The sequence below is a fragment of the Arachis ipaensis genome, chromosome B05 (genome assembly GCF_000816755.2).
Source record: "Arachis ipaensis cultivar K30076 chromosome B05, Araip1.1, whole genome shotgun sequence".
In the NCBI taxonomy this organism is placed as follows: domain Eukaryota; kingdom Viridiplantae; phylum Streptophyta; class Magnoliopsida; order Fabales; family Fabaceae; genus Arachis; species Arachis ipaensis.
In genome coordinates, this window is record NC_029789.2 from 13,234,599 (window position 1) to 13,259,184 (window position 24,586).

At 34.9% G+C, this 24,586-nt stretch overlaps 1 protein-coding gene, 1 long non-coding RNA gene and 2 pseudogenes across 4 annotated transcripts; 1 reads left to right on the forward strand and 3 right to left on the reverse strand.

The window, feature by feature from the left end:
- LOC107642988 lies at positions 2,684-4,694 on the reverse strand. 2 transcript variants are annotated; one of them, XM_016346518.2, is made up of 5 exons: positions 4,460-4,675; positions 4,194-4,298; positions 4,008-4,067; positions 3,117-3,181; positions 2,684-3,020 (listed from the first exon to the last, which is right to left on the reverse strand). In XM_016346518.2, exons 1-5 carry the CDS (start codon positions 4,595-4,597, stop codon positions 2,888-2,890), a joined length of 501 nt encoding a protein of 166 aa, XP_016202004.1. In that variant the 5' UTR covers positions 4,598-4,675; the 3' UTR covers positions 2,684-2,887. The 2 variants fall into 2 exon arrangements, with proteins under 2 accessions (XP_016202004.1, XP_020978742.1); XM_021123083.1 differs by lacking the exon at positions 3,117-3,181 and having other exon boundaries at positions 4,460-4,694.
- LOC110271772 lies at positions 5,962-16,985 on the reverse strand. Of its 2 annotated transcripts, XR_002362409.1 has the most exons (3): positions 15,469-16,985; positions 15,154-15,317; positions 5,962-6,559 (listed from the first exon to the last, which is right to left on the reverse strand). It is a non-coding gene; the product is annotated as an uncharacterized LOC110271772 (long non-coding RNA). The 2 variants fall into 2 exon arrangements; XR_002362408.1 differs by having other exon boundaries at positions 15,154-16,980.
- On the forward strand, positions 18,195-21,736 carry LOC107640182 (annotated as a pseudogene).
- Positions 24,194-24,586, reverse strand: part of LOC107640183 — an 899-nt pseudogene continuing 506 nt past the window's right edge.

Sequence of the window (24,586 nt, forward strand, 5' to 3'; positions counted from 1 at the left end):
TTAATTGTAATGACCGAATCCTTTAACTTAGTTACTTAGACCATTATATTTTTCTTATCTCAGTTTTTTATTTTCAATCTATAGCTAATGCCTTCGATGTTATGTATAACACTTGAGAAAGTGATGGCTATATGCATAGAATCTGGGGTTTTCAGGTACTATTTGCATAGAATCTGGGATTTTCAGGTACTCATAAGTACATCTAGATAACTTTTGCATGTTTCAATATCCTTTTATGTAACTTGTCCACAACCAATTAATTACATTAAGAGTTGGTAGGGAAACATGTAAGAATTTTTCCTTTAAAAAAACTGTTAGGAAGGGTATGTGTATTTAACAGGTTGACAGAATGTTTATTCTATGAACATATTTGGTATGGTTGTTACATTTTCTTTCAGGTATTAGTTTTATTGCAGCCGATTATGAGGATGGAGGCTGGAATCGCAACATGGAAAATGCTAGGGGTGAAGGGGCAGAGTAAGAGAACGTGGTTTTTGTGGATACAACCAAGATGTACCTCCTTATTGATGTGACACTTAATCCTTATTGTTTTATTTTTATTTTTTCTTTTTAACTGGATGGCAAGCATTGTCATTTTTTCCTTTATATTATGAAATGATCAAATTCATTATTCTGTATATAAAATATCATATCTTCCTTTACATCCGACATTTAACCTTTTTATTCAAGGATGTGCTATAACATGTTGTCTTTTATTCAAATGTCTTTTTTGTATATAGATGAGAGAAGACAAAGAATTATATCTTGTAGTGTTGATTATTTTGAAGGTTTTTGTGAAATACTTGATAGTATATTATATTTAAATCTTGCTACATGTTGCATTTAGGAGTGTGCATGGCCCGATCCGGCCCGAAGACCCAGTCCAGCTCCGAACACTTTAGGAGCTAATTTGGTGTGATTTCACCGGGTCTAGGGCCGGGTAAGGGTCTAAAAAATGGACCATGTCATTATTTCGGGTCGGGTCCGGGCCATGGCTCGGGTCACCCGAAATCGGTCTGGTGGCCCGGTCATCATACACAATTAATATTTTTTGTTATTAGTGATGGATGATGACTATTCTTATGTGGAATTTAAGTATTGTAAACCTTAATATTTTGTGTTATTAGTTATTATAAGACTATAAGTTAATGTTTTATGTTTAAAATGCATAAGATTTTAGACTAATGCATAATCTTGTGTTATTTGTATTGATTTAAATATTTGGTGTTATTAGACAACATTAGTATTGATTATGGTTATGCTTTAATTTTAGAGAAGAGTTGATTCTTGTTATATTTTTCTAAGTGAATTTTACCATGTCAAATAATGGTTGGAGTTTTGGAAATTTGGATATTTTCACATGCTAGCTTATAAGAAGATATCAAAGTAATGTAATGTTAACGGCCCGATTTTCACCCGGTATAATTGTGGCCCGAAAGTGTATAGGTTTCATCGGGTCTAGGGTTGGATTCGGGTCTAATAAATAGGCCCAGTATATATTTCGGGTCGGGTCTGAGTCACATTAAATCCGGTTTCACCCGACCCATGCACACCCCTAGTTACATTTATCAAACTTTGTCAATACTTTTGTGTACACTTTATGAAAGTTCATAATAATATCCAGTAAGGGTGTTCTCACAAAAAAAATCAGTTTAGCATTTTACTTTTTATTACCTTTGTTGTTTCATTATTTTATTCTGGAAGACATTATATGCACAATTTTCTATAATGCTAGGGTAATTCATAATTATTACTTTCTATTTTTACTATTTTTTCTTATTGCTTCATGCCTGTCGTGTTTGATTTAGATTTGATGTTTTTTTATGTTCTCTGGCATCTAAGGATGAAAAATTAACACTCACTTGTGAACTACTTGATTCTATCAAAATTGAGATTGACTTGACTTTTTCTATTTGATTGAAAATTCTGTAAAAGGGTATTTTGTTTGGACAAACCTAACAAAAATAAAATTTTTAAAATACCTATATATTTATGATATTATAACAATTATGGGTGTATTTGGATTTGTGTTGGAGAAGAGAGAAGCGCGTTTGAGTTTCTTGAACGCTTCATCTTCATGTTTTTGGCAACGTTTTTATCCTCTAAACGCAGATGTGATTTCTATCTTCAACCCACGTTTAGCAAAAGTTACAAATTCTAGCTTTTCGTTTAGCTTTTCACGTTTTCATGAAATTTATGTTCTGTGTACCAATTATGTCCATTATTTATATATTTATTGTTTTTTTTATAATATTTTTTTCTAATACTCTCTTATGCATATTATTTTTTATAAAACTTTTATAATTTTTTATCTAAAAGTGATTTTGAATAATGTAATTCAAACAATATTTAGTTTACTATAATCTATTTTAAATACAAATTACTAAACATAAATCAAAACAAACCTCCATTTGCAAACGATAATAAAAAAAAAAAATAGAATTACTTTAAGCAACATAATTTATGTTTGTAATTATTCTGTTTTCTATTAAGTGATATTAAAACTAATTGTGTTCATATTATTATCAATCGATATTATACAAGGAAAAAAACTTATCAAGGTTCAATGTCCAATACATTTCAATTTGACATTATTAGATGTGAATATTAAAGATTTTTTTTAACTTATTTATTGAAATAGAGTATATGATTCCGGGCAAATGCACGGTATTCGACTAGTAGATAATGAAATTAAAAGAGCTTGAAGTTTGAATAGCGTACGAGGTTCAACTACCACAAATGAACATGCAAGTAAGGTCATCAATCCTTCATGCCCTTCAAAAACAGGGCAAAAAAAACCTGTCATCTAAATCATTTTTGTATAATGAGAGCTTCTACCTCCTGCTCCTCAACTAACTACTATACTACAACGACTAATTATTTTCGGCTAAGAAAAGCTGAGAAAAGCAACGGCACACGTAAAAATAGTTCCTAGGCAATATGCTCTAATAACACGTTCTGTTGTTAATATCTGAGCTTTGAAAGCAATCTCAGCTCTATGTATCGCCAACCTCGCCAACCTGCATCAGAATTCACATGCAGAAAGTTTGCACTTTAAAGAGGATAAAATTACAAAAGAAACTAGTGGGTCAACTGTCAGTTAAATTTAAATGGACCTCAATTCACTGTTATTCTTTTCCATGTCATTCCTTAGTTTCTCAATCTCACGTTGCAACTGCATCTACGTTATAAATTTTCCATCATATAACAGCACAAAGCAAGTGCAAATTAACAACCTCAGTGTAACTAGAAATTGAGGAAAAAATTACAAGAGCAGACAAGAAATTAAGTGTAAAGAAAAATATGAGGAATCAAACTAGTTTCCATAGTTAAGAGCTGCCCTTTATACAATTTTACATACAAATTTTTCACCACAAAAGTTGTTTCAATAACAGTAGCCATTTGAATTACTCATGTTTCCTAAATTCATGTATCTACTTTAAGATGCAAAGACATAAATCTATATCAATATAATCAAATCTCTCATCTCATGATTAAATGAGAATATGAGACATGCCCCATGATTATTACAGTCGTTATTTAAATGAGATGAACATTGAGAATGATTACAATCGGTATCACTGTATCAGAAGACACAGTACCACACAACAAAAAACAGAAACATCAATTTCTATCAAAAATATTTGGCTCTCGTTTGATTACAAGATTTATTGGAGTTTTTAAAAATTCCATCCCAATATGTAGTCAACAGACCATATTTTAAATTCTAGAGAAAAGCAATTTACAGAATGACATATATTAAATATTAAACAGTTAGCATAATTCCCTCTCAATGTTTTCTTCCGTTATCCCGATATCAAACAGGGTAAAAGTAACGTTAGAAAGTAGTTACATTTGAAAATACAAAAAACTAAGATGTTAGCCTGAAATTTCAACATCATGTCATTGTATTAGAATGTACTATTGTTGTCCAGAACAAAAGCTAAAAACAGATGCTTTGCAATTAGTATTCCTATTTAAATCAACTACATTAGTATGTAATATACCTGTGACCTCTGCACTTCAGTTTTGAATTTCGACTCGTTGGACTCTTGAAGCATTTCAGTCTTTTAAGGGATAAAAAGAAAAAAGAAAAAAAAAAAAACTTATGTTAGTACACGAAACTAGTATTTTAGATTCCAAGAGAGTGGTAAAGTTCACAAACGAATAATATAAACATCAAAAGACCTCACCCTCTCCATTAATGATTCTTGTACTTTTTCCAAAACTTCAGTTATACCGGCAGATATTGCCTGAGCCTGCTTTGTGGACACTCCTTGCTCTTCAAGTCTGCTAGTCTAGAAAGCAAAAGCGTAACCAATGACAAAAACAAACCATTCATTAACACTCATTAACGAGCTTAAAAGTGCACATTTGCAATTAGTTAGAAAACACACAAGTGAACAAAAAACCATGAAAACAGAGAATAAAAAATGGTAAGAAGGTAAACTTAAATTACAATAGTGGATGCATCATAGAATCGCCGACCATTTGATTTCGCCATCCGGGGAAATGATCTGAGGCTTGAGTTGAAAGTGAACGATTTTGAGAACCCAAAGCCCGAAAATTGAGCCAATCGCTTACAAGCCGCAGCCATTTCCTCAAAAATAAGAAATTGGAGTGAAGAATTTTCGAACCCTGAATGGAGCCAATCACCTTTGTAACTTCTTTTCTATTTTATGATAGTTATCTTTTTTTTTTTTTCTTTTAATTTAGGATTTGTTAGGATTCTATATTTAAATATATGGACAATTTATTTTATAGATATTTAGTTATTTTTTTCTTTTGTTTTGGATTTGTTGAGATTTTATTTTTTTATGAAATAAATTTAACTAAATTAAACTAAGTTAAATAATATTTAAAATAATGTTATTCATAATTGATTTTTATTGATATTAGACTAATTTAGTTAGATTTGATTAACAAAAAAATTTAAATGTATAGTATTATTCTTTAAATATATGGGTATTTTTATAGGTGCAGTTAAGATTTTGTAAAAATTATTTAGTACTAATATAATTTATTGTTCTAAAAAATAGTGGTACTAATAAAAAAATACTATTTGTATAAACTATTAGATTTTATTATATGAAAATCGAAAGATAAGATAAAAAGAAAAATGTCTGTGTAAAATCAGTCCAAATCTTTTGAGTTTATTTGATACACCATAAAATTTGAAACATTAAATTAGATTGATAAATAGGCCAAAAAAATTTAGATATAGAAGCAGGATGAGTGATATACTTTAACATTGTAATTTTTGAATTTGAATTTTCTAAAATTTGAATTTCACTTTAGAGAGTAAAGTGATCTCTCACCATTTATTTCATATATGAGACCAAGATTAAATATGAAAGAGAAACTATTCAAAGGTAGAAAGATCACACTTTATTCTCTAAAGTGAAATTCAAATTTTAGAGGATCAAAATCCATAATTTTTAGTGTTTTTTAAAACTATGACAGGTACACAAATCGGAGGGTCGATTTATGTTTAAAAAATAAAAAAAAAATTGGAGTACACAAATCGAACCGGCTGATTTGTGTTTAAAAAATTACACAAATCCGAGTACAAAAATGGGACGATCTGATTCTGTACCTCTTAAAAATTGGACGGTCCAATTTATACTCCCTAAATTAAATTATTCCATATTTTAAAAAAATATCATAGCAGATCACAATTCAAAAAAAATATCATTATTAATCCAATATTAAAAAATAAAAACAAAAAAAAGTGATAAAAAGATAAAAAATCTAATAATTTATATTTAATTTATTAATAATTTATTAATAATTACTCTAAAAATACTAAATCTTTCGATATTTTAAAATTGGCCCCTTATAATTTTGAGAACCAAGCCCCTCATTTCAGCTGCTTGCTACCTTGGCTTCTTCCTCTTCACGATGACCCACCGCTTCTTCCTCTACCCTCTTCCTCACCAGGAACCTTCTTTCTCTTTTTTCGTGGATACATAATGACTATGGCCTCCATCTCTTCCTGCTCACTGTTGATGAGGGCATCACCGGCTACCATGATGACTCCCTTGAAACTGTTCACAGAAACCAAATTCAGTATGGATTGCCTCTCAAGGTTGTCTCTTCCAAGAATCTCTATGGTTGCATAAGCCTCTTCAGTTCTTCCGAGATCCTCCTCGGCGCCATGATTCTCCCTGCTCTTCTACTATCTTGACGCAATTATCAAAAGGATTCTCAATTTGTTCTGTTGCACTGCACTCCACTTCGCTTTTTGGATTGGGGTTTAGGGTTTGGTTTGTGCCCCCATCTTATACGGTGCCCCTTTTTAACTCAATTGAAGTGGTAAACTTTTTCCTTTTAATATTCTCTTTTCTCATCATTCAAAGTTTCTTCGTTTGCTTTTCTCTGCTAATGGCTTGTCGGCAATGATTATTGTTTCCAATGGAGGAAAGTGGATTACTTTTGGAATTGAAGTTAGTTTCAGCCATGGCTCTTGATAAGCTCCTAGTTAAAGGAAACTACATTGGAAGCGTCAACTTCCTCTTTTCTGGAGATGGAAAGGGAACTGCAGTCCAAAATTGAGGAACTGGAGGACAAGGTTGAGAAAGTCAGTCAGAGCATTGCACTGCAAAAGGTATACTGATTACAAACACAGAGCAGCAATTGAGCAATTTGATAATATTAAAGAAAAATTTCAGCCTTAGTTATGAACTATATAGTCTTATTCATGATCTGTCTTAGTAGATGAAAGTTTCTTCACATTGTTGTTTGGTATCCGGATACAGGCTATTAAGCAATCTTAAATATTGAACACTCATCTGAATTTATGTCATTGTTTTGTAATGGTCTTCTTGAATTAACTGTGAATAGCAATGTGGCATTTTTGAAGGTATATGATTTATGATTTCTCTATTTTACATTTTCTCAGGTTCAGGTGCTAATCATCTGGACCACAACAACTTAATTGAAATAATTGCTCCATAATCTGATTAGAATTTTGTGTTTTCTAGCTATTCATGATTGTAAAATCTAATTTCCTTGCAGAGACATAATAATTAAGTACGTAGAGTATGTTAAGAAATTGGGACTAGTTCTATTTGAATTGCTTTCTGAAGCACTAGGCCTTAATCCCAATTGCCTTAAGGACATAGATTGTGCAGAAAGGCTTTTCATGCTTAATCATTGTTACCCTCCTTGTCCTGAGCCTGAACTCACTCTGGGAACAAGTGGTCATTGGGATTCTAGCTTCCTCTTCTCCTACAAGACCAAGTTGGTGGACTTCAATGTTTCTATGAAAACAAGTGGAGTGATACAAATTGTTTTATCAAGTTATGAATAGAAGAGTTCAAGAGGATCAATCTTCACCAAATATTATTCCTGTTCACTATTTTATACACCAAATATTATTCCTATTCACTTATTTTTTTTAATGAAAACTTTTTTGTGAGCTTATGGAGTTTCGGTGTACAAGTTTGATATGAACAAGGCTTCTCAGTTGATGTGTTGATACTTGGTGCCTCATAAATTAGTGTATTAGAGCATCATCCAACAGAAATTTGAGTTATTGAATATTGTGCGGTTAAAACATTACAAGACAAGCGGAGGATAGCGGCCAGAAATCAGTGTCCGTGTTCAAACTCCGCCGCAAATTAGTAGAATCGCGTCGATTCTGAGCTGCGGTTTGGCTTCAGCTGTTCAGTAAAATCGCTGCAATTCAATCGTTTTGGGTATATATAGTGAAGAATCAACAAATTTCCATCTTTTGTTCCTCGGGCGAACACAAATGGGAGCAGAGGCAAAGGACACACCTCCGTGCATGAATCCTTGCTGCCGTGTACCTCGCTCGTCAGTACCAGTTGCTACGCGCTTCCCCTTGTTGGTGGGTCCATCGTCAATCTGCTCCCTGCTTCCTCTGGTCCCGTCCTTAGGTCTGCTCAGCTTCTTGGTTCAGATCATTGGTATCCAAAAAATCCGTCTTTCAATTTTGTTCTATTTTCTTTTTGGTTTTAGAATTCAATTTGGTTCACATTAATCTTTTTCTTCTTGATTTGGTTTCAAGTTACTCTTTTGTTTTGATTTTGTTCTTGCCAAGAACATAGGACAAAAGGGGTGATTTCGTTTTAATCCTTTTTCTGTTCTCTTTCTCCTTCCCTTTTCACTTTATTTATTGTCTTTCATTCGCCTATTCTGAATGCTTTGCTATTTGATATAACAACAATCAATGAGTTTTAGTTTCTCTTGTTTCGAATTCTCAAGCACTTCAGGTGTTTGATGAATTGTGCTTGATAATTGCAGATTCCTTATGATAGTAGCCATACTTTCCAAATTGTGTTTGATGAATTGTGCTTGATACTTTATTCTTCTTTTTTAACTCATTATGATAGTATATTCTTTTGGCCATACTTTCCAAATTCATATTTCTTTCTATACAAATTTTATGTTTTTTCCCTATACTTGGTATTATTCCTTGTCAATTTCAACAGGTAAATTCTATTGTTCATGTTTGTTAATTTTCTCTTGGGTTTATCTTTTTAATTCCTTTATTTTCTTGTGTTTGACACTTGACACAATAATGATCAAGAATGTGATGAAAGGAAAAATTGTTCCTTCAGAGGTGACAGTGAAGCTTCTGCCAAAAGCACTGACAGCGAACCAAGTTAGTTTTGTCTTTCCAGAAAAAAAAAAAACAGAGAACTATTTCTTCTAATTTTCTTATGGTTATCAGCAAATTCATCCTTTTCTTGGGATAATGAAGGCAAGAGGGGATGACAAGATTGAAACAATAAAGAAGCGATTTAAGGTTTTCTTAGAGTCTAGTCCACCTGTGATTTCTTATTATGGCGAGAAAGGAAAAGTTCGCAAGGTATTTGATATCTTGGTGCTGCAACCGCAAGTGTTCATAATTGAGTTTTAAATGCTTTGTAGTACTAATGGAATAAAATTTTGCTTCTTATTAATTGATGCAGCAAGGTCTTCTGATAAGATTTTTGAGTCAGTCAAGACAATCTTTGTAGCACATTATTAGATGGTAAAACCACTATTTCAGATGCAAAAATTTGGTTATTGAAAAGAGGCTTTGCAAATCAATAATATTATTTTATTGGAAGTCTCTTGTGTGTTAGGAATAAAGTTTGCTTTTGAATTCGTTATTTGGAGACAATGAAAGAGCACAACTTGGTCATGACACATTAAGAGGGTGCCTAATATGAAACCTTTTGAAGTTTCTCCTTTTTATATTTTTAGGGCAATTCAGAAAAATTCATTCATGAAGATCTGTTTCCAGACATCATTACATATTCAACATTGCTCAAGGTTAGATTTCTCATTTATTTATTTGTTTGATTACTTTGCTATAGTTAGAACCATAAATTCGTCCCTTCAAGAGTGATATTCACTTTATAATGTGTGTAACTCCCGATTAGAGGATTCTTAACTCACCAGTAGTGAACTAAGGGGTAGCTCCAAAATATTTTAGGATTTCATCTACAGTAGTTTGGTCATGTGCAGGGAAGACATGTTAGGAGATAGATAAGATGGAGTTGCCTAATAATAAGTTAGTTACAATTAGGAGACCATGGAAAACTATGGGGGAAATCATTAAAAAGTTTTAAAGGTAAATGGTTTATCTATAGACATGGTTTACTATTAGAACAATATGGCGTTGCTTGATCCATTTAATATTGTTCTCTCAGCTAGTTAGAAAAGGCTTAGTTGGTATGTACTGTCTAGATTCATTTTAACGAATGTCATTATCTGCCCATTATATTAATTCAATGGATATTTATGCTCCACACAGTTTACATTTTCTCTTTGCTCATACTCTCAATATGTATTTTTGAACAAAAATATTTACAACACTATCTTAAATTTTTCTATTGGTTTGGGATGGTTCTCCAGCAGCAACTTTCTCAGTTTCTCTATGTAAAATACAGGGTTTTGAGAGGCAAAGGATCTTGCTTCAGTTCTGAGAATAGTGCTGGAAATGAAATCATGCCATGAATTAAACATTGACAGAACTGCTTACGCTGCAATAATTGATGCTTTACTAAAATGTGGCTCGGTTAAGGGTATGTTGTTATTTTACTACAAGGTTTCTTACTTTTCTTGTTTAATAGAGAACTAGGATAATTTCAGGAAGACTTAAAAACATAAATTGATGTTATTTTGAATTAGTATTTGTGAGGAGTGATGATAAATAGAAACCAAATTCATGTTTCTAAAATTAATGAGTTATCCTTGTTTCTCAAATTAAGGGGTAAAACTAATCTCAACTTGTGATACCAATGTATTTCTATTGTGCATTTACGTGCTTTGTGTATTTTTTGAGAAATATTGAAGAAAGCTGGTAGGAATGCCAAGTTAAGGCCAAAACCTCATCTATACCTCTTCATGATGTCTTTTCTATTGTTGGACTGTGGCTTCGTGAATAAATTTCAAGATAATCATACAATGGTCTTGCTTATCAATACTTATTATTATCTACGGATAAATGTAATTAGAGATGAAGAGCTGAATGAGAACCTTTTTCAAGACCCTTTCTCATGTCCAAGAATTCACGCCAACTGCAAAGTGTTGCTTAGGACACATCATCAGGTAATCTTCTTGTTCTATCTTTATCCTTCTTATCCTAATTTCACTCTTGTCGATTCAGCAATCTGCATATGCTGGCTGAAGTCTGAATAATTATGCACTTATTATTGAGTTTAGTTAGAAAACTTTATTCTCAGGACCAAAAATATAAAAAAGGAAATACTTTGTCCTTGACATAGTAAGAGTATTACTAGGTGGTTGTTAGAGCAAATTTAGAAATATTTATTTGTTTATTTTTTTTCTTTTAAGGATGAGATTCGTCCATCTCTTGTTACATGGTTTAACTTCTAGCATTAGTCTTATGCTCTCATATTTATCAAGAACCTAAACAATTTGAATTATTATATTATTATTTAATAAAAGAAGAATTTCATTAAGATGAGGAAAATGATAACATAAAATAGAGGATAGGAGTTGGATCAAGGTTTATCGTAATGGCGATTTTGTTATTGTGTTATTAATTTGTGCTTTGCGTTGAGCTATCTTTGTGCATTATGCAATGTATCTTCTCATTGTTTATATTGACTAATGAGGTATTTTTCATTGCAGTGTGTTGGTTTGGAGCTAATGAATATGAAGAAGGAGCTTATTTATTGATTTGTCGAAGTGATTAATACATCAATGCAAGATTATTTTATTGTTAGTTTAAAGGTGAATATTACTATGACCTCAAATGGATTCATTTTGTACTCAAACATTGTAATTAGATATTATGATCAATTATTGATTATTATGTTTATCTTATATTAGTTAAGTTCATCGCATGTATATTAATAACATTAAGTGTATTTTCTAATGTAAATATCTTAAATTTGATCAATCATTATGTAAAAGGAAATAGGAGTATGACAAGAAAAAGGGTCAAGAGCGTGTAATATTACCAATTTTTTAATTTCACGGTAGATTGCAGCGGTTTAAACCGCCTAAGTTTTTTACCTGTGTGCTAAATTGCGGCAGTTCTATATCGCTGCAAATAAATTTCTAAATAATTGCAGCAGTAAATAACGGTAGTTAAGGAGCGTCGCAAATATACGGAAGAAATCACCCTTCGTCTATAACCGCCGCTAAATTAACCGACGCAAAATAATTGATTTGCAGCGGTTGTTGAGAACCGCCGCAGAATGTAATCCTCGTGCCCTTATGCGCTGCGTTAGCCGTTTCGCTGGCCATGTTTAGCGGCGGTTTAAAACCACCACAAATTGACAATTAAACCGCCGCTATCCTCCGTTTCTCTTGTAGTAGTGAGCATTGGTTTCAACTCAATAAACTCAACTAATCATAGTTTATTTGTTTTTGTATGCCCTAGTTTGTGGTATCTAGTTTTAATAGTGTTAAGTTGAGACAGTTAATTGCTTGTTGCAATTTATGTTATTTGATACTAGTTTTCAGATTATTTAGTTGCATAATATTTACGAAACATTGTGACAATTCATCAAATGACATGATTCCAGTATGAAATTGATACTAGTGACCATTAACAATAATCTGGGCATGCGTCTGTTTTATGCAATTGGTGGTTTTGCAAAGGTTCAAGAGGTCTGTGTAATACAAAGATTCCTTTATGTGAGGTATTGGGACCAAAAATTGTTGCACTCTACGAGACACGCCATGCATTTCTTTGCCTTGTCTTCAAAAGAGAATAATGTATATATGCTACAGCATTTGATAAAAGTAAGAGTATCCAAAAGTGATCGATAATGAAACTTTCCAACAAGATCCAGCCATGAAAATAGAAATTTTAGTATTGGAATAGAAATGGAATATTTAAATAAAGATTGAGATTTGTCATAATTATTTCTAATTGATATTTAAAAAAATATTAATTAACTCTGTTGATAACTAGATTTTTTCATTTTTTTTTCTATTTAAAAGTTAAGACACCCTTTGATATGATGTGCAACAAGTGCTATTGAGTAACCAAAAGTGATGAATCTTGTGAAAATTTCTGTTCACATGATGAGCATTGCAGAATATATAATGTTCATGGACATGGCATTCTCTTAAAATCACATACAAATGCTCTTATATTTCAAGGAGCAACATTACATCCTTTTTAATTCTGGAGAAGGGATAGGAACAGGATTGAAAAGCTAAAGAACTCACAAGGGGAATGGGTCTGTGGAAGAGTGGAGGTGATGAAGCTAATTGAAGACTATTTTATTGATCTATTTAGGGTCTCACGAAGCAAAAATCTGGAACAATGTGTACAAAAAATTTCAAAGAAAGTGACTCAAGAGATGAACGAGAGATTAACAAAGCAAGTAACAGAAGAGGAAGTTAAGGAAGCAGTTTTTAGCATGGGAGGTTTAAAGGCGCCAGGTCCGGACGGGCTTAACGGTTTGTTTTATCAGAGGCACTGGAATGACATAAAAAAGGAGGTATGTGATGTGGTTAGAGAGTTCTTTACAAAGAAATCTTTACCTGGTGAAATTAGTGAAACAACGGTAGTCCTTGTTCCTAAGATTAAACAACCAGAAAGCCTGAACCACCTTAGACTTATCAGATATTGTAATTTTATCTATAAGATTATTTCAAAGATTCTAGTAATGAGGCTGAGAAAGATTCTAGACAAAGTGGTGTCCCCGACTCAGAGTGCCTTTGTAGGAGAGCGGTTAATTCAGGATAATATAGTGATAGTTCAAGAAGCACTACATAGCCTTAGAAAGAAAGGAAGGAGGGGATCAAAAAACCTAGCTATCAAGTTGGACATGAATAAAGCATATGATAGAGTGGAATGGAATTTCTTAGAAAAAGTGTTAATGGCCTTCGGGTTCATTGAGGATCGGGTGCAGCTAGTCATGAAGTGCGTCAGAAGTGCGAGCTACAGGTTCAAGGTGAATGGGGAGTTGTCACAGAAGGTGATACCCCAAAGAGGTCTGAGGCAAGGGGATCCTTTATCTCCTTATTTGTTTATAATAGCAGCAGAGGTTTTCACAATTCTTATGAATGAGGCTCACACAAATGGAGTTATACTTGGTTTCAAAGTCACACCTAATGCCCCTACCATCACTCACCTCCTATTTGCAGATGACTGTATTATTTTAGCTGAGGCAAAGGAAGAGGAGATATACCAGATCATTTTGATTCTAAATGAATACACCGAAGCATCAGGTCAACGCATTAATTTAGAGAAATCAGACATAATTTTTGGAGAGCATGTGTCGATACAAGTAAGAGTGAATATTGAAGAAATACTTGGTATAGCTGTGTGGGATAATCCAAGGAAGTATCTTGGCTTACCAGGTCAATGGGGGAGATCCAAGAATAGAGCATTGGCATGGATAGAGGAACGGGTGATGAGTAAGTTGGAGGGATGAAAAGAGAAGTTACTAAATCAAGCAGGAAAGGAGGTATTGATTAAAGCAGTAGTTCAAGCAATTCCAACATACGTGATGAATGTGGTTAAATTTCCTAAGAACTTTTGTCAGAGATTAAGTGCTAAAGTGGCAAAGTTTTGGTGGACGGCATCGGGCAAAGAACGCTACATTGAAAGAGTTGGGATAAGATAACTACGAGTAAAAAAGATGGAGGTTTGGATTTCAAAAATTTCCATATTTAGAATTTAGCTCACTTGGCCAAGCAAGCATGGAGGATCATAGAGAATCCGGAGTCTCTGTGGGTTAAATTTGTGAAAGCAATATACTTTCCAGATTGCTCTTTTTGGGAGGCTCGAAGGAACGCAAAAGCATCCTGGATGTGGAGTAGTATTCTAGAGGGGAGGGACTTTCTGAGGAGGAACGATAGATGGAATATCGGGAATGGGAGGAAAATAAAGGAAGATAACTGGATTATAGGTTCCAAGAAAATTCAGGATGAACAACATAGGGAGGTGCAATTTGTTAGTGAATTGATTGATCCAGGGGAAGGGTGGAATTCTAGGAAGATCAATTCTATCTTCAGTTCAGAGTTAAAAGAGAAGATTATTAAAACTCCTATTAGCTTATTAGATAGAGAGGATTGGTTGGTGTGGCCATATACTTTGGATGGATCATACTCTATTAAGTCGGGCTATTATGTGGCAAAGAAGGAACAAATGGGAGTGAAGGGGGGAGAAGCGTCCACAAGCAGTGACTTAAAGGAGTTATGGGCAGAAATTTAGAAGATTAAAGCTCCTCAAAAAATAAAGACATTTGTGTGGAAAGCTGCACATAATATTATTCCAGTCAATGAGAATCTGTTCAAGAGGAGAATTGCTAAGAGTCCTATGTGTCAAATTTGTAACTTAGAAATTGAAAGCACAGAGCATGCTATTCTGTTGTGTCCTTGGACGAGAGCTACCTGGTTCGGCGCCCAGTGCCAGAAATGCCCAACTACGGATACAGTTTCATCATATAGAAAGTGGATACTGGAATGTATACAGAAAATCAGATGAAGCGTAAAAACAGGGCAAGATATTTTGATCATTAGGATAGCCTTTCTTAGCTGGGAAATATGGAAGACTAGAAACCAAGCAGTGTTTCAGAAAATAGGAATCAATCCAGCCAGCACAATCCACAGAGCAAAAATGGCAGAGATACATTTCATAGAAGCAACACAGGATAGGCATATAGAGAATCAACAACTAGTAAAAAGAAAAATTAGAACCATTACCTGGAGACCTCCCCCAGAGCCTTGGGTAAAGGCTAATGTTGATGCATTCTTTAAAGCAACAATGAGGACAGGAGCCACTACAGTGACAATCAGTGACAGCACAGGAAATCTTGTAATTGGGGAATCAACGAAAATTATGGCGTGTTCTAGTCTAGCAGCAGAAGCTTTAGTAATCAGGCATGCCATTATTCCATCAAAAAGCATGGAGATAAAGGTGTTAATAGAATCAGATAATGTAATGCTAGTACAGACGTTAAAATAAAAAAGTAGAATAGGTGAAATTGATCCTATTTTATTGGATATTTTTGAACTCACAAGAGGAGAAACCGAATTTGGCTTCACATGGACTCCAAGAGAAGAAAATCGGTTGGCTCACAAGGTTGCAGCATTGGAGGCTATGGGAACCCTGGAGAGATCATGGATCATCAGACCGCCCTTAGAAATAATTGTACAGATGCGCAAAGAATCACCCTGCAAGTTAGAACAACATAATTATAAGGGAGGAGCATTGACGAACGCAATCTCTGATGAAAGGCAGCGGTGGCAACTGATACCAGGCTGAAGAAGGAGAAGAGTGGCGTTGTCATTAGGAGTGGTTGGAGAAAGAGAATTTGCGTTAAGAGTTTGGAGAACCCATCGTGGGAGTTAGCTAATTTGAATGTACTATGGAAATTGATTCAACAAAAAATTCAAGGAGAGAAGCGGGAGTTAGTTTCAGATAGGTTGGGAAGATAAAGATGGGTTTAGGTTTTGGCTGAGGTGTCTTGTTGGGCTTATAACCCATGACCAATAAAAAAAACCAAAAAAAAAAGTTAAACTCATCTCATCTCAATCCAACATTCCTCTACTCGATCGGTGGGAGCTCGTTGGTGCTTTTGAACTTTAATTTTCACAAGTTGCTACCAATGCGACGTTTCTGCTGCCAGTGGTGCCAATTCTGGTACCTTAGCTTGCCTTGGATGATAGAAGGCTTAGGCATATAGATTTCGACCTTGATGATTAGCTTAGGAAAATATTCAAGTTATCCTTTTTGCAGTATGCTTGTTTTAACCTCAAAGAACAGAACAAAATAAAAACTGTGCAACAACGTTTCGTCCTACTTAGCATTTTACTAACAACAAACACACATCGCGTGAACTTCGCCTTCATTGTGCATTTCAGTGTCCCTTTTCTCTGCCGCTGCTACATCGATGATGATGACAACCACATCAGAGAGGACATGTTGTGATAAAGATCGGCGTGAACACAGCAGAACGTCCAGATTCTTCTGCTGATCTGTCAAAAATAGGGGTTGGTTGAACAGATTCACTTCGTATTGGATTGATGGTGTTGAGCGTTGAGAATTGGATGGTGTGTAGTAACAACAAACTGGTGATTACCGTTCAACAACGGAGGAAGAAGAAAGCAGAAGATGTGGCACCGCTATGACAAACCAAGGGGGCGTCGCCGGAAAAAAGTTGCAGCGATGAGGGCCAGACAAAGTTGGACGGAATTGTCCGAGGAGAAGGAGTTGCAATAGCCACAATAGATTAGAGGAAAGGTGGCTACAAAAGACGAGATCATAGGTGGCTGGACTGCCGGACAGGGCGGCGCAACAAGAAAGGGTTTCCACTGTGAAAGCGAATACCTACTCTCTCTCTCTCTCTTACACTCTCTTTCTATCTATCTTTCTCTCTAGATATTTTTAATTCATTGTTTACATTTAATTACTTACTGCATCATTAGCACAGTTACTGTCTTTCAAGTCTGCAGTCAATTTTGTTAGTCAACCTACCACGTTTCGTCCTACTTAGCATTTTACTAACAATACACACACATATATACCTTTTTTATATCAACTATATACTTTCTACTTTCATCTTTCTGGTAGAAATGTACACTTTTTTGTTTTTGATTACAGCTTTATACTTTCTAGCTCTAAAACAGTAAAAAGAATATGTACTTTTATCCTTTTAACAAAAAGAAATTGATGTAGATAATAAGCCGCTGATAGCGTAAATAACCTTCAGTATAGTTATATAACTTGGTTTTGTTAACTATATATATGCTGCACTGGTATCAATAAGTCTTTTTGGTTGTGAACATATGCGCATTATAAAAGAATTTTCGTAAGAAATTAATAATCATTAAATTTATATTTCAAAAGAGTTTATGAATACTTGTTTTAACTTTTAAGAGTTAAATGATAAAATTGTGAAATAATAGAAAAAAAAAGATGAAAAAGTTTTATTAATTGTTGATCGATTAAATTATAAAAGTAAAACTAAATATATATAAAATATTGTCTACAAAAAATAAAAAATAAGAAGATAACATAAAGATAAGATAAATTAATAAAGACTAAAATTATAACTAAATTTATGTATTTTGTTGGACTAAATTTGTAAGACATGAAATTTTTTTATTATTCTCTATTGGGAATTTCGGTAAAGTGGTCATGGCAGCCTTCCCTTCCACTTCCAGCACCAATCATCACTTAAAAAATTTTATGTTTCGTCCATAATCATTGTTGAAGACTAATGGCTTGTTTAGAAGTTTGGCTAAATATTGTCTCGTGCCACATCATTGCCACCGTTGGATGAAAATAGTCAATACTTGTGGTAGAAGACTAAGATGAGTTTTAGCCTGAGCCTCGAGCCATCGACCAATGAGGTGCAGCATTAGCCTCGTCCTTTTGGACTTGCTGTCAAGTAGAGAGTGTAACGCGTGGCTCGCTTTTTTCATATATGTGAATAAATAACGTAAGAGTTTACGGTCAAAGGAGAGTCTGCGTTTCTAGTAAAATTATCCAAATTATTTATTATGCTAAAATTTGTTTTTCATAATGATCAAAACGTATTCTTTTTCTTGGGATATCCTCTTCACAAATACCAGGCAACTGCAAAACATATCAAACGGCGAAATTCGGTGCGACGAGCACTTTACACTACTTTCGAATAACAACAGAAATAACAAATCACACCTCACGATGAACTTCGATGTCATAATTACTCAACTTATTAATAGGAAGGGAGTGGGTGATTCTCGGAACTGTTAAAGAAATGTTTGAGAGTTGGCATGGAATGCATAATAGACAACAGGGGAAGAAGATGTGGATGTCAGTGTTCTTTGCAGTGATTTGGAACATCTGGTTGGAACGGAATGCACGAATCTTCAAGAATGCAAGAGCAAGCCTGGAGGTCATACACACAAGGACGTTGATGAGCTACACAGAATGGAGTGGTGGTGATCCTGGGGGAGGATGAGAGTACTGGGGATAGTAGGGGTTGGTTTATTTGTTGGTAGCTAGTTATGTGTCTTCTTTTTTCTTTTATTTGCTCTACTTTAATGTGTTGAGCTTCCTTTGTTTCAAAAAAAAAAATTACTCAACTTATTAACGTTTATACCTTCTTCTACCTGCAATCGAATCAAAAAAGAAAATACCATCACCACATCGAATCAACAAAAGCTTGAAAACACCCAACAATTCCAATCCCCAATATGATTCTAACACCTTCCAGAGAATATCAATGTTAAAATAAACATCCCTTTACAGCTAAAAAGAACATTCAAAACCAGTATCTTCATAAACATCTAAAGTTGAATACTATGGTGTCTATCACTCTGTATTGACTGGATTTAGCTAGGAAGCCAATATAGTATATGTACAATATGTACAATGAATTGTTTAATTGGCTTAATATGAGGTAAAAATAAAATTTATTCACATTTATCCTAATTTTAAAAGTAACCACCACCACATAATTTCTCTAATTGTACACATTGTATACTATATATATTGACTCCTCATACTTTTTCGTACTTAAATTACTAAAAAAGATAAATAAATAATATTTAATAAATTTTATATGATTTATTTTTTACTTTAAAAAAAATTAAACAATTTAGACACCATAACAAAAGCACCATAAAACTCACCACATCTAAAATCCAACAAAAGCAACATCCGTTCACACGTAAAAGAAACATTGCAAAACAGAATCACTAGAACAATTAAAAAAAAGAAATAATTTATAAGCATAAAAAATTAATTATCATGTATTTTTATATATTTATGAAATTTAATTATAAATACAAATATAAAAATATCCTATATTTTAATAAATAATTAGTGCAACTTCCTGTGCTTTTGTATTCATTGCTTAGTTGGTATGTAATGTCTAGATTTATAAATACAAATATAAAAATATCCTATATTTTAATAAATAATTAGTCCAACAAAACTTACATTGCTTCTTGCTTTTGTATTCATTCTAACTTTCTGTGCAACTTCAGCACAAGAAGCTATGGAAATGGTAGTTGAAAATGAAAGCAATCTATTGACTACTTACATTGTTCACGTCCAAAAGCCTCAGGGTGAGGATTCTCTTCAATATGACGACTTGCATGGATGGTACAACTCACTTCTACCAGAGAGTGCCAAGTCTCAGAACCAGCAGCGCCTTGTTTTCTCATACCGAAACGTGGTGTCTGGATTTGCTGCGAAACTGACAGCAGAAGAAGCAAAAAGCATGCAAGGGAGGGAGGAGGTTGTGTCGATTCGGGCCGAAAGGATCCTTTCTTTACACACAACTCATAGTCCAGGCTTCATGGGATTGCAAACTGGATTCCCATTGTGGAGAGGCTCCAACTATGGCAAAGGCATCATAGTTGGAGTGTTGGACACAGGAATAAACCCTTCACATCCATCATTTTCTGGTGAAGGAATGCCTTCTCCACCGGCAAAATGGAAGGGCCATTGCGAGTTTACAAAGCAGAGGACTTGTAACAACAAGCTCATTGGGGCAAGAAGCTTTGTCAAAAACTCAAGCAGGGATCTTCCTTTCGATGATGTTGGCCACGGCACTCACACGGCCAGCACGGCCGCAGGGAGGTTTGTGCAGGGTGCAAGTATCTTTGGCAATGCTAACGGTACAGCTTCTGGCATGGCACCCTTTGCCCATTTAGCAATTTACAAAGTTTGCCAACTTGATGGTTGCTATGAAAGTGCAATCATAGCTGGTATGGACGCTGCCATTGAAGATGGCGTGGACATACTTTCCCTCTCTCTTGGAGGACCCCCTTTTGAATTCTTTGAAGATTCAATTGCATTGGGCGCCTTTGCAGCCATTCGCAATGGCATTTTTGTTAGTTGTTCAGCTGGGAATGAAGGTCCTGGCGATAGTACATTGTCCAATGAGGCTCCATGGATTCTCACCGTTGGTGCTAGCTCCATTGACAGAAAAATAAGTGCATCAGCCAAACTTGGCAATGGAAAAGAATTTCATGGGGAATCAGCATTCCAACCCAAGGACTTTGCACCAACGCTATTGCCACTTGTGTATGCAGGAGAAAATGGAAATGAATCTTGTGCATTCTGTGCTCCAGGATCATTGGAGAGTGTGGATGTTCAGGGTAAGGTAGTATTGTGTGAGATAGGTGGAGATATTGCAAGAATAGACAAGGGACAAGAAGTTAAGAATGCTGGTGGTGCTGCCATGATCCTCATGAACAGTGAGATTAGAGGTTATACTACCCTTGCTGACCCTCATGTTCTTCCTGCAGCACATGTGAGTTACCATGCTGGATTAGAAATCAAGGAATATATAAACTCAACCTCAGCACCAACAGCAACAGTCTTGTTTAGAGGAACTATCATCGGAGATCCATTTGCCCCAGTTGTTGCTTCCTTTTCCTCCAGAGGTCCAAACAATGTAAGTCCAGGGATTCTGAAACCAGACATATAACATTTTTACCATGTAACATTTTTTTTATGCCTGTCATAGTTACAAGGCACGCAATAAGTTCAGATTAATTGTGAATTGATACGCGCAAATTAGTACAGAGTACTACAAAGACATTAAGAGACATATACTTGTTTGAAGGAGGAAACAAATATTGCTCTATTAACATTGTTGTATGAATAACATTTAACTTGTTTCAGGTACTTCAATGTCTTGCCCTCATCTCAGTGGCATTGCTGCTTTGTTGAAGAAGTCTCACCCAGACTGGTCCCCAGCTGCCATAAAATCAGCAATAATGACCACTGCTCACAAAGCAAACCTTGAAGGTGAACCTATATTGGACCAATGGCTTGAACCAGCTGATGCATTTGCAACTGGCTCTGGACATGTCAACCCTCTCCAAGCAAATGATCCAGGACTCATCTATGATATTGAACCAAACGATTACATTCCTTATCTATGTGGTTTGGGTTACACAGACAAACAAGTTGGTACTATCTTGCAACAGAAAGTGAGATGCTCTGAGGTAAAAATCATCCAGGAAGCACAACTCAACTATCCCTCATTCTCTATTGAAGTGGGGAATACTTCACAGTCCTACACAAGGACTGACAAATGTTGGGCCTGCAAATTCGACTTATGTTGTGGAAGTTGAAGCGCCTTTGGCTGTTGAAATGAGCATAAGCCCTGCTACGTTAACATTCCAAGAGGTGAAAGAGAAGCTTAGATATCTGGTTGAGTTCATCCCTGAAGATGAAAATCTCAGAGGGAATAACACTTTTGTTCAGGGCTCTATTAAGTGGGTGTCTCTGTCTGGAGAGTACTCAGTTAGCATCCCCATATCTGTCATCTTCAATTGAAAATTTGAAGCATGCTACAATCATACGGTGGATTAATTATTGGCGGCATTTCAAAGTTCTTGTTACTCTTTTTAGTGTCATATATATTAGTATTGCATAGAGTAAACGAATAAAGATTTTTACTAGGGCTAGGAGTCTCCATGCATGTAATTGCAACACTAATTTATGCCAGGTTCTAATGTTAATCTCAGTATTAATGCTGGCTTGCATTTAATTAAACTTGGCAATCTTAACATTCAATTTTGGGTGTTTAATGGATGTATTTCTGAATTGGAGAGTTTTGCTTATCAACAATGATAACTTGATTGATTTTAGAAGTCTTGATTGATGCCTTATCCACACAATGTAGCTTATTGATGTATTGAGATTTGAGAATTAAGATTCATTTGGTACCAAGTTTATTTGGTTTATTATTGATGATTATCAGTGGCTAAGAGAAGGGGGGTTGAATCTTAGCCTCCTTTTTTCACTTGACAATACTTGTTGACCTTTGAAACCACTTCTGGAAACTTTTTGTCTTTTTATCTCGTAACCAGCCACGAGACTTTTTCTTTTGTCTCGTACCCAGTCACGAGACTTTTCTTTTTGTCTCGTAAGCCAGCACGAGATATTTTTGGTTTTATCTCCTGTGCAGTAGAAACAGAAATGGAGTAGAAGAGAGAGAGAAAATTACACCCTGATATATCTTGGTTCAGCTGCTAAGTATAGTGCAGCCTACATCCAGTCTCCATCACAACAATAATGGAATTTCACTATAATCCTTCTTGATTACAAACACCAATTTTCCCTAGGAACTACCCTTCCTATACGGGACAAGTCCAGAATCTAAACCCAAACTGAACTTGACTTGGTCACTGCCAAGCTTTCACTGCAAAGTGCTAACCCAACTTGTAAGGGGATTTCCACAGAATCATGAAACACAACACAGATGTACAAAGAACCTCTAAGGACATCTATGACTTTTTCTTTTAATTTTGCACTCTTTGCCTTTTTTCGCTCTATTGCTTTTTCTTACAAACCTCACTGTTTGCCTTTTCCATAAGACTCAAGACAGACAAAATTAAACAGAAAATTACAAAATGAGGAACATTGAAGGAGAAGAACTTCTGTTAGCTTAGGTAGTTATGAGAACTCTGTGCCTTGCACTCTCACTCCTTGAATCAAACCCTGACTGTTCACCCTTACTTATAGAGAGAAGCCTCCAAGGTTGAAACCAAACCAACCAAGCCAATCTTCTTCTTCTTCAAACAGAACCGGTTCGACCAGAGAGAGAGAGAGAGAGAAGAGATAACACATGCAAAACCCAACATGCAATTACCTCTAGTCCTTCCTTGGTCACCAATCTTCATCAATCCGAGCCCTTCATCCTTGCCTTGCTCTCCAAGATGAATTTCTAGCCCTTGATGCTCCATGATGATGATAGCTTCATTTGCTCCAATCTCTGCCTCCTCCATCACGTAGTCACTGTAGCTACCTCCTGTGATGGTTGATCAGAATTAGAGACAAGCCATCCCTCCAAGGATCTTCTTCTCTGACCGAAATCTTCTCTTCCATTTTTGGTATGGAGAAGCCAAGATCTCTTTACAAAATCTTACCACAAGTGAATGAGAATCTTAGCCACATCATACTTTTAATTTGCTTTTTCTTGCCATCATTGTGATGGTCTTGTAGCGTGCATCTTCATCTCTTCGGTGTCTAGCCATAGCCTCCATGCTTTCTCTGTAATGATATGACCGAAGGTAGAAGAAAGATGAGAGAAAAGATAGAGCTAGAAGAAAAGCAATTAGATGTAATTGAACAAATTAATTGAAATGTGATTGCTTTTACTTCCCTAAGTAGCGTGTAGCATTAAAGCCATCTATCAAATCAATGACAATTTCTCTCTCATAGTTCTCATGTATTAACTTCACTTTAATGAAATTTGAATTCCACCACATGGTAAATTGAGATCCGTTGAAGGCAAAATATTTGCTTTCTCTCAATAGGTTTCGGACCAAGCATTGGATCTTTGGTTTAATATGGGCTTAATAATGATATTAATAGGAACTGACCCAATTAAACAATTCAGCCAACATTTATTTTATATAAGGCTGAATTTTAATTTTATATTGGGCTTTGGTTTTTCTTTTCTATTTGGCCCAATATAAACCTGCATTGCAAAATTATTTTAATCAACATATGAAAATTAAAATCAAAATAATAATCTTGCAATCAATCACATTTATAATGTTTGATCATCACTTAAATTAAAATAGAGTTTTCCAAACTCATCAAATATTATTATTAGAAAAGATTTGTATTAATATTTTGTATTTTTATTATTTATTTTTGTTTTCTTTTTTGAGAATTAAGGATAGAGGATACAATTTGGTAATTTGGATCAATACCTTAAGGTATTTTTAGTGTATTTGAAATTTAAGTAGTTTGAGTGGAGGGTGCAGTCATTAATATAACATCTCATTTAAATTTTGGTTTAAGTAAAAACGGGTCGTCGAAGAACGGAAGAGAGCCTAAACCAAGGGACAAAGAGAGAACATCTACGCCGTCTTCAATGGCAATGTCCATTGCAGCTAGAATGGCACTTTCTGTGCACCCGACTTTGTCATTGCATACTTTGTACATTGCCACGTGTGCACCGGGTGCCATCCCAGCTGCAGTTCCCTTAGCATTGCCAAAAACACCGGCATCTTCCACAAATGCTCCGGCTGCCTCTGCAGCCGTATGCGTTCCGTGGAAGAAGTTTTCGAAAGGAGGCTCTTCAAGGGCTTCCTTGAGAAGATTTCTTGCACCAACGAGCTTGTTGTTGCATGTTCTTTGTCCCGTGAATTCGCAATGACCTTTCCATTTGGT

Excerpts from the sequence above, each read along its gene's own strand:
- LOC107642988 (XM_016346518.2), bottom strand. The coding sequence starts at position 4,597 with ATGGCTGCGGCTTGTAAGCGATTGGCTCAATTTTCGGGCTTTGGGTTC. Across the intron at positions 4,068-4,193 it reads AAGAATCATTAATGGAGAGG|ACTGAAATGCTTCAAGAGTC; the intron begins GTGAGGTCTTTT and ends ATCCCTTAAAAG. Across the intron at positions 3,021-3,116 it reads AAGAATAACAGTGAATTGAG|GTTGGCGAGGTTGGCGATAC; the intron begins GTCCATTTAAAT and ends ATTCTGATGCAG.